This window comes from Schistocerca piceifrons, chromosome 2, assembly GCF_021461385.2.
Source record: "Schistocerca piceifrons isolate TAMUIC-IGC-003096 chromosome 2, iqSchPice1.1, whole genome shotgun sequence".
NCBI lineage: Eukaryota > Metazoa > Arthropoda > Insecta > Orthoptera > Acrididae > Schistocerca > Schistocerca piceifrons.
This window is the reverse complement of record NC_060139.1, coordinates 713,020,934-713,037,313: the sequence shown is the minus strand read 5'-3', so window position 1 is coordinate 713,037,313 and position 16,380 is coordinate 713,020,934. Positions and strand designations below refer to the sequence as shown.

The window sequence follows — 16,380 nt, the reverse complement described above, 5'->3', positions numbered from 1 at the left end:
GGAGGGTATAAGATGAACACCAACAAAAGCAAAACAAGGATAATGGAATGTAGTCGAATTAAGTCGGGTGATGCTGAGGGTATTAGATTAGGAAATTAGACACTTAAAGTAGTTTTGCTATTTGGGGAGCAAATTAACTGATGATGGTCAAAGTAGAGAGGATATAAAATGTAGACTGGCAATGGCAAGGAAAGCGTTTCTGAAGAAGAGAAATTTGTTAACATCGAGTATAGATTTAAGTGTCAGGAAGTCGTTTCTGAAAGTATTTGTATGGAGTGTAGCCATGTATGGAAGTGAAACATGGATGATAAATAGTTTAGACAAGAAGAGAATAGAAGCTTTCAAAATGTGGTGCTACAGAAGAATGCTGAAGATTAGATGGGTAGATCACATATCTAATGAAGAGGTATTGAATAGAATTGGGGAGAAGAGGAGTTTGTGGCACAACTTGACCAGAAGAAGGGATCGGTTGGTAGGACATGTTCTGAGGCATCAAGGGATCACCAATTTAGTACTGGAGGGCAGTGTGGAGGGTAAAAATCGTAGAGGGAAACCAAGGGATGAATACACTAAGCAGATTCAGAAGGATGTAGGCTGCAGTAGGTACTGGGAGATGAAGGAGCTTGCACAGGATACAGTAGCATGGAGAGCTGCATCAAACCAGTCTCAGGACTGAGGACCACAACAACAACAACATCTCCACTATATGGTGAGAAGCAACTATCTTTTCATGATACTGATGACTTCAATACAGATGCACACTACATCTGACCCTTGTAGGAATCAGCTGATGCTGCAAGCAATGAGGGTAATGGACAGCAGACATTACATGTGCAACAAGTTGAGAATGTGGACTGGACGAGAAGTGTGCTGGGGTAGCTGAAGTGGTTAACTCTGCCACTCACATAAAGATTAATATCCATGTTTGAGTACAAGTCTGGTACATTTTTTCAACTGTTGCTGCTGGTATTGTTTCAGTGCCAGATTGTGGCTGAGGTCCGAGATATCCTTATGTCATATATGTTAGAGATCAGAAATGGAGCAAGTATGAATCTAAAGTGTGGGCTGCACACGTCACAAATCAACATGCCAATGGTACATCAGGCAGTTACATGGGGCTTCTTTTGTTCCCACAGTAGTTCCATGAGTATGAACAGTATGAGAACTGTGGCACTGTAGTTACTTCATACTCATCACCTCATTCTCTCTTACTGAAGCATGCAGGAGTGTAAGGCTAGTCATGATTTATTGTTAGTACAGAAGATGAGTACATGAGCTTGCTGCTATAAAGTAGCACACACAGGGAAAAATTACCGATTGTTGGGCTCAGGTGGCCTTTAATGAAGCTGCATTTTGTGAAACTGTGGAGGGTGTAAGATTAACTGATGCAAAGCACACAGTTGCAAATGAGTTCCTTTAGAGGAAGAGTGATATCTCGAGTAAGTTTCATGCTATTGTCCACACTTCAGACAAGAAACAGAAAAGTTTTGCCCAATTCAACAAAATGGTTCTTTTCTTGAATGAGATTTTCACTCTGCAGTGGAGTGTGCACTGATATGAAATTTCCTGGCAGATTTAAAACTGTGTGTCAGACCAAGACTCGAACTCGGGACCGTTACCTTTCACAGGCAAGTGCTCCACCTTCTGAGCTACCCAAGCATGACTCATGCCCCATCCATCTTTTCTTGTTTATTCTTCCTCTGCCACAAGAAAACATATGTATTGCATCAAATGGAAACTGGGCACAAAGCAACATCACTATCATATCCTTGCAACAAAGAAGTGTGCTACTTCTACATTCTTTTGGTCATTGCAACTTGCCTTTATGGATTAAAAATGTTTTCTAACTTATCATTCATTTCTGAAATTTATTTTACTAATTAATCACCATTTAGAGATTGCACTTCATCCTCCTGGTATTACTTGTCTGAAATAAAATAATATAAATCTTTGTGAGCTACAAACTTAAACTGTTAGCTGTAAATCACTTGTAGGTCTGCTCAGCTACCACCTGATAAGAGTGAGTTTGGGCCCTTGATAAGTATGCATGTGACCCCCCCCCCCCCCCCCCCAAAAAAAAAAAAAAAAAAAAAAAAAAAAAAAAAAAAAAAAAAAAAAAAAAAAAAAAAAAGATTTATTTTGCTGGAAACACCATCACAGTCACCAGAACTACAATGTTTTAGCGACTAAATGATTTTTTAAACCACCTAAGGAGCTGTATTTTTGAAACTAATGTCTGTTGGCATAAACTGAACAAGTAAATCTGATGTATCTGTATTTGGTTGTTTATTAGTTGGTGCATCATTTGCTGTCACTGTGAAGAAGTAATCACTGACTTTGGAGGACAATGGTTTAAAAGTGTCACCATTTCTGCCACAAAAATTTTGTTGTTGTATGCTATCACATGGAGCACTATTTTTCTTCATTTCTTATTGATTAATGTTCCAAATGTTGTTGCCCCATTCTTGTAAGATGTTATTTACTGGACACAGTGTGTGTTTTGCCTTTGTAATACCAGACAGGAGCATTTTATAATAACGGTGGTGCTGGAGTTTCAACTCTTGACTAAAATATAGAGCTGTCCTTTCCTAGTACATAATGCTTTAATCCAATCAGTCTCCCATACCTTTGTCATTTTTGCTCTGACTACCATTTTTTCCTCAAGGAGTGTTAACCTAGCATAAGACTACAAACAAAGCTTACTTTGATTTAATAAATGGAAAGTTAATACTTGTGTAGGTATACATTTGGGTCTCAGTATTAAGATCATCATGAATTTTTGTACATAAAAAAATTTGATCAATATAAGAGCTATTCCCAGCAAACATTTATATCAATTTAAATACTTTTGGATTAAAGGAGACTACTCACCAAAAAGCGGAAGCACAGAGTTGTCGATAGGCACACACAAAAGAAACAACACTTACTAGCTCTCGAAGTTATCCTTTGATGAGCTAGAATGCAACACACAAAAACACACACACACACACACACACACACACATGTATAAACATGTCTATGCTTCTGCTTGGTGCCAGCTGAACTACGAGTGCCAATACTATTTTTCTGCAAGTGCAAGTGGACTGGCTGATGTGGGAGTAGTGTTGGTGGTGAGGGGGAGGGGGGGTGGTAGAGTGAGAAGGAGGCAGGGAGAGGAACTGGGGGTGGGTGGCTAGCAGCTTGGAAGGAGGTGACCTATTTATCGACTAGGAATGAGGGTAGGAGGGGTGGCAATTATATGGGACTGCACAACTGTAGTGGCTGGTGGGAAGTAGCACATGTTGAAGCTGATGTGGGGACATAAATTAGGATGGGTGACAGGATGGAGGAAGGGGAAATTGTTGGGTGGAGGGAGCAGAGACAGTGGGTTACCTAAGACTGAGGCCACGGCAATTATGGAAGCAGAGGATGTGTTGTAAGTATAACTTCATCTCCGTAGTTCAGAGAAGTTGGTGGCGGTGGAGAAGATACTGATGGCTTGGGTAGGGAAGCAGGCACTAAAATTGGACATGTGCTCACTTGCATGTTGTGGCACTTGGTGGTCAACTTTGTTCTTGGCAACAGTTTGGCAGTGGCCATTCATCCTGGTGGATGCTGGTTGGTAGTCATACCAACATAAAAAGCTGTGCAGTGTCTGCAGCTGAGTTGGTATATGAAATGACATCTTTCACAGATGGCCCTGCCTCTGATGGGGTTGGATAAATCTATGACAGGGCTGGAGTAATATATGTTGAATGGGTTTGCAGAACAGGTCTTGAAACTGGGTCTGCCACAGATATGATCCCTGTGGTAAGGGGTTGGTGTGGGAGTGGCATGGACAGGGATAGTGTGTAGGTTAGGTAGGTGATGGAATACAACTTTTGGTGAGATGGGAAAGATATTGGGTAAGACGTCTGTCATTTCAGGGCAGGATGAAAGATAATGAAAGTTCTAGGAAAGGGTATGGTTCTGTTGTTCCAGATCACAATGATATAGGGTGATGAGAGGGGGGTTCTCCTTTGTAGCTCATTCTTGGGGATTGTGAGAGTTTTTGTGGGGGAGGGTGAGGGTGAGGCTAAGGTGCAGAAAATCTGTTTTGGACTGGGTCTCAAAGGTATTGCTTGTCTGTGAAGGTCTTTGTGAGGCATTCAATCACACTCAGCAAGGCAGCTCTTGGCATCACAGATACATCGTCCATGGGTGGATAGGTTGTATGGGAAGCATACTTTGAAGTGTAAGGGAGAGTAGCTATCAAAATGCAGGTACTGTTGGTAGTTAGTGGGTATAATGTGGACAAGGGTGTTAATGGAGCCATAAGAGATGTGAAGGTCAATGTCCAGAAAGGTAGCACATTGGGCAGAGGTGGAACAGGTAAAGTGGATTGGAGAAACAGTGTTGCAGTTGTGAAGGAATGTGGAGTGAACCTGAACCAGACTAAGGGCTGGGAGTTTTGGGAGCCTTGGAATGTTTCCTCTAGATGGAGCTACTACTCCATTCCTTTCACAAACTTATCCCACCCCATCAGAGGCTGGGCCACCTGCAAAAGCAGCTATGTCATATACCAAATCTGCTGCAAACAGTGCACAGTATTTTTGCTGGTATGACTACCTACCAGCTGTCCACCAGGATGAATGGCCACAGCCAAAATGTTGTAAAGGATAAAGTTGACCATCCAGTGGCATTACATGCAGATCAGCACAGCATGCTCTGTTTCAATGGCTGCTTTATTACCTGAGCCATCTGGATCCTTTTCTCTACCACCAGTTTGTCTGAACTATGCAGGTGGGAAGTATCCTTACAACACATCCGCCACTCCTGTAATGGCCCTGACCTCAGTTTCAGGTAACCCACTGACTTTGCACCATCCACCCAACAGTTTCCCCTTCCTCTGTCCCATCACCCCTCTTAATTCATGTCCCTCTGTCACCTTCAGCATCTGCCACTTATTACCAGCTGCTGCAGTTGTCCCAGCTTATATACCTGCTACAGTTGTACCAGCACATATGCCTGCCACCCCTCCCTCCCACATTGCTAGTTGGCAAATTGGCCACCTCCTCCTGAGCTGCTAGCCACCCAAACTCAGTCTTTTTCCCTGCCTCCCTCTCCCTCCACCCGCCACACCCAAGACTACCGCCACCAGAATTAGTCAACCTGCCCAAAATATAGCCTTGGCACTGTTAGTTCAGCTGGCACCATGCAGCGGCGTAGGTGTGTGTGTGTGTTTTACTATAGCTCATCAAAGGAAAACCCACGTAATTTTTCTTTCTTTTGTGTGTGGCTATTGACAGTTCAATGCTTCTGCATTTTGGAGAGTGTTCTCCTTTAAAGTAAAAGTATTACATTCTACAAGAACTTTTCTACAACATTTTTATATAAAAATTTTCATTTTACATCACCCCAATACATGTAAAGCATATTTAAAGTAATAATTAGATACTATTCTTGAAGTAAGGTGCCCTAATTGGTTTTCATTCAGCAGTGTACATGTTTTATCTTATATCTGGTTGTGTTACTAGTAGAAACTGATATTGTATATACATACTTGTGTTACACAGTCATTAAGTTTGTCTTTGAAGAGCTTACTTCATTTTACACAGATGAGCGAAAACATTATGGCTACTGCCCACTGCGAGATTTAATGCCACGTGGTGGCGTTGCAGACCCAGATGTAGTAAGAAAAGTATTAATTGGAACAAAGACAAATGGGGAATCATTCTAGTGACAATATGAAGTGCAAGTGGGGAAATCCACTCACATATGTAACTTTGCAAAGGGCAGATTATTATGACATGGCACACAGAAATGAACATCTCAAAAATGGAAAAGCTAGTTGGCAGTTCACAGGCTACTCTCGTGAACAAGTAATGAATGAGAGTGAAACTACAAGTAGATGACTAGGTGTTAAACATCTGTGGCTCATCATAGAATTTAGAGGTCACAGGCTTGCAAAGTAGGACATGTGACAATCTGTTGCATATCTGACAACAGAGTACATTGCTGGTGCTGGCATGGGTTTTTTGGAACACACCATTTAGTCCACATTATTGAACATGGGACTCTGTAGCAGACAACCCCTATGTTGATCCAATGACACTGTCAATTATGACTGCAAGACCTTCAAGATTGTATGTGGGTCAATGGAAATGTGTTGCCTGGTCAGATGAACCATATTTTTTGTTACACCAGATTGACTGGTCATGTTGGATACACCGTCATCCAGGTGAACAGTTGCTTAAAACATGCACTGTGCCACATACACAGAACAGCAAGAGGAAATATTATGCTATCAGGAAGATTCACTTGGGAGTCTACAGAACCTGTGGTAGTAACTGATGCACCAGGAGAGCTGTGGACTATGAGACCATTATTGTGCACCATCTGCATCCCTTCATGCTTCATGCCTTCCCGAATGTGCAATGGCATCTTACAGCAGGATAACTGTCCATGTGAAAAGGCCAGAGTTGTGTTACAGTGATTTGAGGAACACAGTAGTGGACTCACGTTGATGTCTTGACCACTAAATTCATCTGACCTGAACCTGATGGGGCACATCTTGGATGCCATTGGCCACCAGTTCTGCATCCACATACCAATGGTGCGTAATTTACAGGAATAGTGCAACCTGAGCATAGATTATTGGTGCCACATACATCTGAAAACCTACCAAGGACTTGTTGAATGCATGCCATGCATAAACATTGCTGTATGGCATTCCAAAGGTTGAACTCACTATTAAGCAAGTGCTCATAATATCCTGGTTCATCAGTGTGTATCCTTTAATATATTTAGTAATGTATGCATAAATCTCCTGAAAGCTTCACCTGGAGCACCCACTGGCAGTTTGAATTTTTTTATAGTAAATCTACCTTTCTTAAACTGGATGTTCATGTACATATGAATGTACGTATAGAAAAACCAAGTCTTATTTCTCACTGATGTAACTCAATGTATACTGTCATGATATGAAATTTATAAAAAAAAAAAAAATACATGGTGGGTCCTTCTCTACCTGGCATATGATTGATCTATCCATGTCTTCACCACTCATCCTTCCCACAGCTACTGCCTCTTTTCATATATGAAACAGAAATGCTTGACTCTGTCTGGAAGCTAGGATTCTTCTTCTTATTTAAAATTTGTTTCCATCAACTATATTAGGAGTTGTCTCTCCTAAAAATACTTGACTGACTGTCTCATATGACACTGCATAAATTTAACAAAATTCTCAATGGAATTTTCCTTTTCATTTAAAAACCTCTTAGAAATCAACCTCACTTCTCTTGTTTTGATGTCCAAATAGTCTTTTTAGGTGTCTCTCATTACAGATGAGCTGAACAGAATGGATGCTGGAATCTGAGCCATAGGATACTACCATCAGAACATTCTCATTGCCAAAATTTACTGTCTTGCACACTAGGAAAATCTGTGTGCTTAATTTATTCCATGTGGTATCCATGTGGCCCACCAAATTCAATGGTGCTCTATATTGGTCCCTAAAATTTCAAAAGTCTATATTTTGCTAACAGAATATTTACTGGTTTCAAAAGGTCTGGTTTGGAATACTGTGGACATCATTTTAGTTCAATGTATTTTGATTTAATTATTTATTTGCATTTTCCATAAGCAAAATTGCTACCTTCTCAAGTACCTCCTTTGACCATTCTCTACAAATAACTGACGTTTCATCAGGATGTGTGGTAACTTCCTAATTTACATTTCGCATGCTGTCAAGCTCAAGAATAAACTTTAACATCTGATCCCTGATTCACCACTTCACCTGAACCTTTTGCAATCAATGAGGTACTTCCATTGTTGTTGATCTCAACAGGTCATATATATCCATGAAAATATCTGTTGTCATATAACACACCAACCACCAGTGTCACCCAGTGTACATAAAGAAGTTCCTGTGTACACACTTGGCACCTATAGGCACCGTCTGCAGTGGAAGGGGGAAGTTAGCCACACACATCAGTAACCTTGACTGAGCATTTACAAACACACAATACCCTATTCAACTAGTCCAGAAATAGATTTCCTTTTGCCAGTTACTTGAGTGGCACCAACACATTCACAGCCCTTGTGAAGCCATTACTATTACCCCTTCATCATCGGATCAGACCTTGAAAACTTAACATCGTCCTTTAGCAATGATTAAAGTTTCTCTAATCGAGTGAGGTGTTGTATTTTAAGACATTAGACTCATATTCTGGAGGTCAGAGATTCTTATATAGCAATCCAGAAGGCAAGCAATTGCTTTGTAAAGGACAAGGCTGATTTCCTTACCCATCTTTTGGCACTTTGAGCTATTGTTAGCCTCTAAATGATCGTGCTGTCAATAAGACATTAAACCCTAATATTCCCTTGACAAACTCAATGTGCACTGAAATGAGTGTAAGTCCATGCTAAACACCCACATTTGTACTCTGTCATCCACACAGCCTAAACAATATCCTAATCCGTCCTTATACCAACCGTACTCCTAATTCTGCACCATGTGGGACATTTTTTTGTAGGTGAATCTTGGGTAAGATTGGTCGTATATTGCATCTGTCACCTTCTACCACAGTCCAGTCACAAGCATTTTGTATCCTATAAAAGAAGAAAGGTGTGGAGAAGACAACTAACCAGCTGCCTGCCTGCATGAATAACTACTACCAAACTGTGGCTAATCACCACTTGAACCCCCACTGTAAACATGCTGTATGCCACAACAATGACTTCAATAACTGATTTAGTACCCTCCTTCCTACTGGCTCCACTCCCACACCATATGGCAACAGCTTCAATGAATGATACAGGTTGTTACTGTCCTTCCAATATGTTCCATTAGGCAATCATGCTGCCCTTGAGATCTGCCTCCACTATGTCCTACCTGTACTATTTTCTGTCTGCCTCCCAATATCAGTTTCACATATCTCTTTGTTTCTCACTTTTGTTAAGTTAAAATTATTTTATACCCTTATCCGTATGGTTTCTTCTGAAGTCTCCCTCTATTTTGACCCAGTCCCAGTTCTTCTTTTACCAGGGTACTTGTGCAGAGTATTGTAATTATGGCAGCATATAGGTGCATACGAATGTATATGCACATGGTCCATGATTCGACATTCCCATTCAGGTTTTCCATTATAGTTTGAGAGTTGTGTCATGTTTAATTTACAGGTCTCATTCTCATGAATCTTACACTCACTGTTCTTCCTGGTCCTTGCTGTAGGATGCTTCATAAAAAGAAGGTTCCTTTGCGATACGGTTATGGTTGTATTCAAACATTTTCTTGAACTTAAAGGGGAATCCTGGTGTTTCTGATTCTTCCTCCTTCTCTGTTTCCTACAAGTACATAAAAGAATGGTTTAATTAATTAGGTTCTCACTCACTTGTAAGCCAATAATAATGAAAAGATAACACTAAAAATCGAAGAATTTATAGCTAACAGAGCATTGCTACAAATACGATACCTAAAAGTGTGTTGATAGAAAGTAAAATAAAACAAAATAAAATCCACTGTCTTGGACAGTGCAAAATTTTATTTTATATTTTTTACGCTGATAATAAACCATTTCATTTATTCCCTTGCCTATGAAAATGACAAAAAGAAAACATCTTGCCTAGGAAAATGACACAAAAAACATCTTGCTTGAAAACACATTTCTGTGAGAATAACTAGTAAAAAAAACTAAAATTTTTATAATGTTAAAATTAGTTACATTGCAGAAATGGACAGAAAGAAATGCAAATTATTGTAATGATGTTATGTCCACAAGCAACAAAAGTCTTCAGTGAGAACCAAATTACAGCAGTATTGATTTCTAATGATGTAGGTGTTCTGTACTTCATTAATGCAACAGATTAACACTAGGAACAAAAATGGTCTCACTATCTCCAACTGAATCTTATTCTTGAACAGAAAGTAGCAAAGCTTGCAGCCATAAAAATATTTGACAACTCCCCTTGTGATTTAAAGGTGCTTGCAAATGATGAAAGTTTAAAACAAACTGAAATCATTTCCGATAGGCAACTATGTCTATTCCAAGGTTAAATATTCTGAACAGATAATCTCTGTATGTGACTCAACTACATTTGTTAAATTTTATTGTAGATTGCAATTAGAGAAAAATCAAATTATATAAATGGTCTTTATACAAACATGTTTTCACAAAGAACATATATCTTATTTGTAAATCTATTGACACATTCCACATCATATTGAGTTGTCACAAACATGACTCACTTAGCATGCAAATAACAAACTTGTCTTGTCAGACTACACTGCCTGACAAAGAAAGTAAAGCAGCCAGATGGCGAGGAGGAAATGAAATAAAACACCACATACTGACAGGGTATGTGATGTTACTTGAGTTATCACAATATCTGAGTCACATTTACGAAGAACTTGACAGTATGAGCTCATTTATCAGTATGATGTTGCTCGCTACCTGGCCTGGATATATGAAGTGATTCCATCGGGAAGTGTGTCAGAAAGACATTCTTCTTGTGAGGTAAGGTAGCCCATAATTGTCATAACTGGTCCTTGGTGTCTTGAGTAGGATACTGGCACTGTGAAGATGTTGATATCCAAGCTGGTCTCATACATGATCTATTGGGGACAGATCTGTGAATTTTTCTGGGTACAGGAGTATCTCAACACCACATAGTCAGTTCACAGAGACATGTACCATGTGTGGATGAGCATTTTACTTTGAAAAACAGTACCACAGTACCATCACATGAGAAGTCCATGACATACCATTATGCCATCAGAGTTCTCTCAATCATTACCAGCCAAAACCTGTAGTCACATCCAAAGGCTCTTCACACCATGATGCCCAAAGTAAAACCCCTGTGCCATTCCAAAACATTGAAAGAGTGTGATGTCTCCTAAGGTCACCACTGCACTTACTGATGATTGTTATCCAGAGTAGTGCATAACTGTGATTCATCACTCAATAAAATGTGATGTTATTCATAAACAGTCCATGCTTCCCAGTCATGGCACCATTGCAAATCCAGCCATTTGTGTTGTGATTTTAATGGCACCCTATGCATGGAGCACTAATCCCCTAAAACATCTACTTCTAATCTCTGACCAAAGGTGCAGGATGAGACACAGTGTTACAGGGAGTGCAATACTTACTCTTGGATGGCAGGCACAGATGTGAAGAGGTTACCAATGTCCTTGGTGTACAATATGCCAATCGTTGCTTGTGGTGGTCAGATGTGGTCGACCAGAACCTAGATTATGAGTATGCCTGCCCTCACTTTCCCATGCAGTCAAATCTGGATACTGCAAGATTTGAACAATCTGACCGAACAGAGACCCACTATGAGGCCTCTTTCAAACTCTAGGTGCTCACACAAGAACACAGCATCTCTGTGTCTCTCACAGAGATACTTAACGTCTGATGCCATTCACACACCTTATATACCCTACCAGGCCTGGTAACAAAATTAAATATGAACAAAAGCAGTGCACTCTGATGGCTGTTCCACTTGTCACAGAGAGCTTCAGCTCCAATCATTTACATGTCCATCAATGGTGTGTATGTGTATGAACTTACATTGACATTTGACCAGGTCTTCTAGGTATGTCTCTTTTTTGTCAGGCAGTGTATATTCAAATAGGAGCAAATCCTGATAAAAGTTTGAAGTTTCTGGCCAGTTGGCTGTACAGAAAACATCATTAACATTATGTGTACCATTAACAGTAGGTGAACAGGAATGTAATTCTGTGGGAACTAAAAAATGGTATTACATTAATGTGGTGACATGCACAAAAGTACAATAAAGTAATCAGTAGATGAATGAATAAACAATGTTAATATACTAGTGGTGGAAAGTGCAGGATAGAAAACAAACACTACAAGGGGTAAACGTAACCACTCACCACAAAGTTGAGACATTGAGAAGTAGATAGGCACATAAACAATACTGAAAACATAGATAAGCTTTAGAATATTGTCCTTTTCTGGACCAAAGAGACTAACTGTCTCTCTCTCTCTCTTGTTCCGGAGCTGTAGCCCCACTAGAGTGAGAGGTTATGTTGAATGGAGTAGGTGGCAGAGACACATGGGAAAGGAAGAGAAAAGGGAGGTGTGAATGGAAGCAAAGGTAACATCTAAAGGAGGGAGAAGCAGTGAGGAAATGGAATAGAGATGTGGCAGCAGTGAGCATGCCTCATTATAGGCAGGAGAAGGCGGCACCTGATGAAACACTAAAAACAGAAAGAATGCAGGTTAAGATTTAGTGTTTCATCATTACATACAAACTTGGATTGAGGAAGAATGGGGTGGGAATTTGACAATGTCCTTTTCAAAGAAACCATCCTACCTGTTTCCTTAAGGAAAACCACAGCAAACTTAACATTGCATGGCTGGATGGGGATTTCAATTGCTGTCATCCTGAATGTGAGATAATACAGGAGACATAATTTAGGTTAGGAGCAGAGAAGTTGGGGGTGGGGTGGCTAGTTATTTAGAAATCACAGTGATAGAAACTGAAACAGAATGTTTAAGTTTTATGAAGCTGAAGAAAAAAAAGTTTAGAAAAAAAGCAAATGGCATTGTCTGATTAGCAATGTATATTGAAAACTGTTAATAAATATAGTAAAGCAATATTTTTTTGAGCTCCAGTGAATATACTACTTTGCAGCAGTTATAGGTGGAATGGCAGAAGAGGCAGCCTACAGAGAGATTGATGAATCTGTTGTGAGATCATTTATGTAGGTTAAGAACAAGAGAAACTACAGTACTGAACTCCATGGGATTTCACATTTTAGGCACTTTCTTCCAATGTTTCATTGAATATCTGTAATGCAGTTTTCCAAAGAGACCCTCTGCCTTATATTATGAAAGTGAGACACCATTTTAGTTTCTGAGGTAGAATGTTGTGATCCAGACCATTGAATGTTGCATAATACAACTACAGGATAGTTTTTGTTCTTCAATTCTACCAAGATTTCATTTCTGAGATCTTATATGGCTTTCACTGTAGATAATCAAATGCAAAAGGTGTATAAGAGGAATTTAGCTAGTTGTACTGTGAAAAAATAAGTGACTATTCTATTGCACTCAATTTATTTGTTTCTCTCTCCTTTTCCTTTCATTACTACATATTTATATCACTCGTATAAAAAAAATACCTTACTGCTTGACTGCATACAAAGGTATTTCAAGGGCAGATCTATTATGAAAGTAGAAACTTTTAAACCCCCATTAAGGACACCATTATAGCTATAACTGCTATTAAATTTTTATGGGGGCAAGTTTTACTACTTTTTAGGGGCAACACGATTTTTATATTTTCGTTATGAGTTGTATTTTTGAAATTATGTCTGTTAGTGGAGAAACATGCATTTTTAAATAAATTTAACACATTTTTATTTTGCTGTTTATTAGTGGGTGTGATGTTTGGTTGAATTATTAAGGTTGTCATTTAAACGAGAAGTAATTGATTTTACATATCAAACTTTTTGCCATTACCTTGGACCTCAGCAACATGTATGCCACTTTTTCCTTACTTTACCCAAATGTTCTTCTAAATTACTTACTTCAATCATATTTTTGAACATAAATCATACTTTTTTTTGTAACAGTCCGAAGGTTTTACAGTACTTGTGGAGTAATGCAGTTTTAACTCAACAATAACAAAGTGCTACCTGAATTAGGCAGATGGTTTCCTTCATGGCACAAGGTACTTTTTTCTCATATCCTAGCCTGTTTTTGTCCCTACTTGCATTTCATTTTATGCTCATACTATTTTAGAGGAAAATTATGTGTAAGACAGTGAAAACATTGTGATAAAATCTCTTCCTGGCAGTTTGCTAACTACTATGACCAAGTTTCTGCTATATGATGTTTCTTTTATGATCCAAGCTTAACTGCCTTAATTTTATCATTAAAGTTTGACCCTCATGGTTAGATAAACCTTTTATTAACAATTTTACGTTAAAATTGTTGTAAGAAATTTGATCTAAGAATAAGATTTAATGGTGCTATGATCTTCAATCCTCAATAAACATTTTACTATGTGAATTGATCCAAAGCTTAATGTCAATAACACTTAGTGTCCTTGATAAATAATAATCTACAGAAAAACAGTGTTAAGTCTTCACGGATACTGAACATTCACTTAAGTCTACATAACCTAATTAACATTTTCTCTCTGTGTTTGATGAAAATTAATATTTTTTTTCCATATACTGCCTGTGATACATCAGTCCACCAAGCTTATGTGTTTCCAGCCTCATTGTTATGGCACAGCATTCAAAGACTGGTTCAGCACAGTGCCCACTAAGTTGTAGATCCTGATATGCAACACTAATTTTCTTTCAGTGTGGTTCTACAACATATTATCTTGTTACGGTTACTTGACAAGATCATTCAGTGCAGAAGGCAATCTATAAATTTCTACTGTAGTCTTCTTGTGAAAACCGTTTATTTGTCAATATTGATATATTAACACAATTATTGGATTACTAGTTCTGCCAATATGCATTGCTTTCAGATCCATAAAACTGGGCACTGGTAGTTACATCATACAGTGCTTAAACCACAGTCTGATGACTCTATTGCAGCCATGAAGAGGCAAGATGTCACACCTAGCTGTCTTGTTCAAGCCATTTGTACTCCAAGTTGTACATACATTATCAAAGCACACCAGGCATGTCACTGTAACGCTTCGACTTCCTTCTGCATATTGTGCAGTCCTAATGTGACAGGGTGGTTTAAGTATTATATGATGTAACTACAATTGCCCAGTTTTATGGATCTGAAGGTGGCAATACATATTGCTGAACATAGTAACCAGGCAAATAATTGGTTTCCACAAGACAACTGCAGTACATATTACCTTGTATCACTCTAACTATATCTGCTCAATGTCAGTATCAATAGCTGGGAGAGCTGTGTGCTGACCACATGCCCCTCCCTATCCACATCCATTGAGACCTATGGGCTGACGATGACATGGTGGCCTGTCGGTACCAATGGGCAGGGCTTCAAGTCCTTTTTGGGTGAAGTTTAGTATTTTTTAATGTCAGTATCAAATATTACTGCTAGGATGTCATGAGCTGCAGTCTGTGATCACAAACATTTGTTTCCTGTCAGGCACTATGAAATTTATGTCAGTTTGATATCAGAAAATGTACTACACAAGACATTTCCAATTGTTGACATTTGGTGATTAATGTACTGTTATATTTGTCATCACACTGAATTTGATTTTTATTTTTTTGTTGACACTATTATTTTTATGCTACTACAGCTTGAATTGAGCCTTCACATTTTCCTAATAGTTAGATTGAGTGAGGTGGCACAGTGGTTAGCACACTGAACTCACATTTGGGAGGATGGTGGTGCAAACCCACGTCTGGCCATCCTGAATTGGATTTCCCGTGATTTACCTAAATCACTTCAGGCAAGTGCTGGAATGGTTCCCTCAAAAGGGCATGGCCGACTTCCTTCCCTATCTTTCCCTAACTAGATGAGACTGATGAACTCACTATTTGGTCTCCTCTCCACCAACCAATCAATCCTCATAGTTAGTATTTAAATGTTTTAGGTTGTTCATACGTGCATTATTTTTCGTTAGGGCTAACAAAAAAATCAACATGAATATTGCAGCAATCTGGCAAACAGTCTTGTGCTGATATTATACCTCTTTACATATGTTGTGGTTTGTTGTGGTCTTCAGTCCTGAGACTTTTTTGATGCAGCTCTCCATGCTATTCTATCCTGTGCAAGCTTCTTCATCTCCCAGTACCTACTGCAACCTACATCCTTCTGAATCTGCTTAGTATATTCATCTCTTGGTCTCCCTCTACGATTTTTACCCTCCACGCTGCCCTCCAGTATTAAATTGGTGATCCCTTGATGCCTCAGAACATGTCCTACCAACCGATCCCTTCTTCTAGTCAAGTTGTGCCACAAACTCCTCTTCTCCCCAATTCTATTCAATACCTCCTCATGAGTTACATGATCTACCCATGTAATTTTCAGCATTCTTCTGTAGCACCACAATTCGAAAGCTTCTATTCTATTCTTGTCCAAACTATTTATCATCCACGTTTCACTTCCATACATGGCTACACTCCATACAAATACTTTCAGAGATGCCTTCCTGACACTTAAATCTATACTGGATGTTAACAAATTTCTCTTCTTCAGAAACGCTTTCCTTCCATTGCCAGTCTACATTTAATATCCTCTCTACCTTGACCATCATCAGTTATTTTGCTCCCCAAATAGCAGAATTCCTTTACTACATTAAGTGTCTCTTTTCCTAATCGAATTCCCTCAGCATCACCCAACTTAATTCGACTACATTCCATTATCCTCGTTTTGCTTTTCTTGATGTTCATCTTATATCCTCCTTTCAAGACACCATCCATTCTGTTCAACTGCTCTT

At 39.1% G+C, this 16,380-nt stretch overlaps 1 protein-coding gene across 1 annotated transcript in view; it reads right to left on the bottom strand.

The window, feature by feature from the left end:
• The window catches only part of LOC124775791 (anoctamin-4-like), a 332,872-nt gene that overhangs the window by 123,164 nt on the left and 193,328 nt on the right, over positions 1–16,380 (bottom strand). Inside the window, exon 8 of the mRNA XM_047250621.1 lies at positions 9,170–9,297. Within this exon, the coding sequence (XP_047106577.1) occupies positions 9,170–9,297 (128 nt within the window). The remainder of the gene's footprint in view (positions 1–9,169; positions 9,298–16,380) is intronic.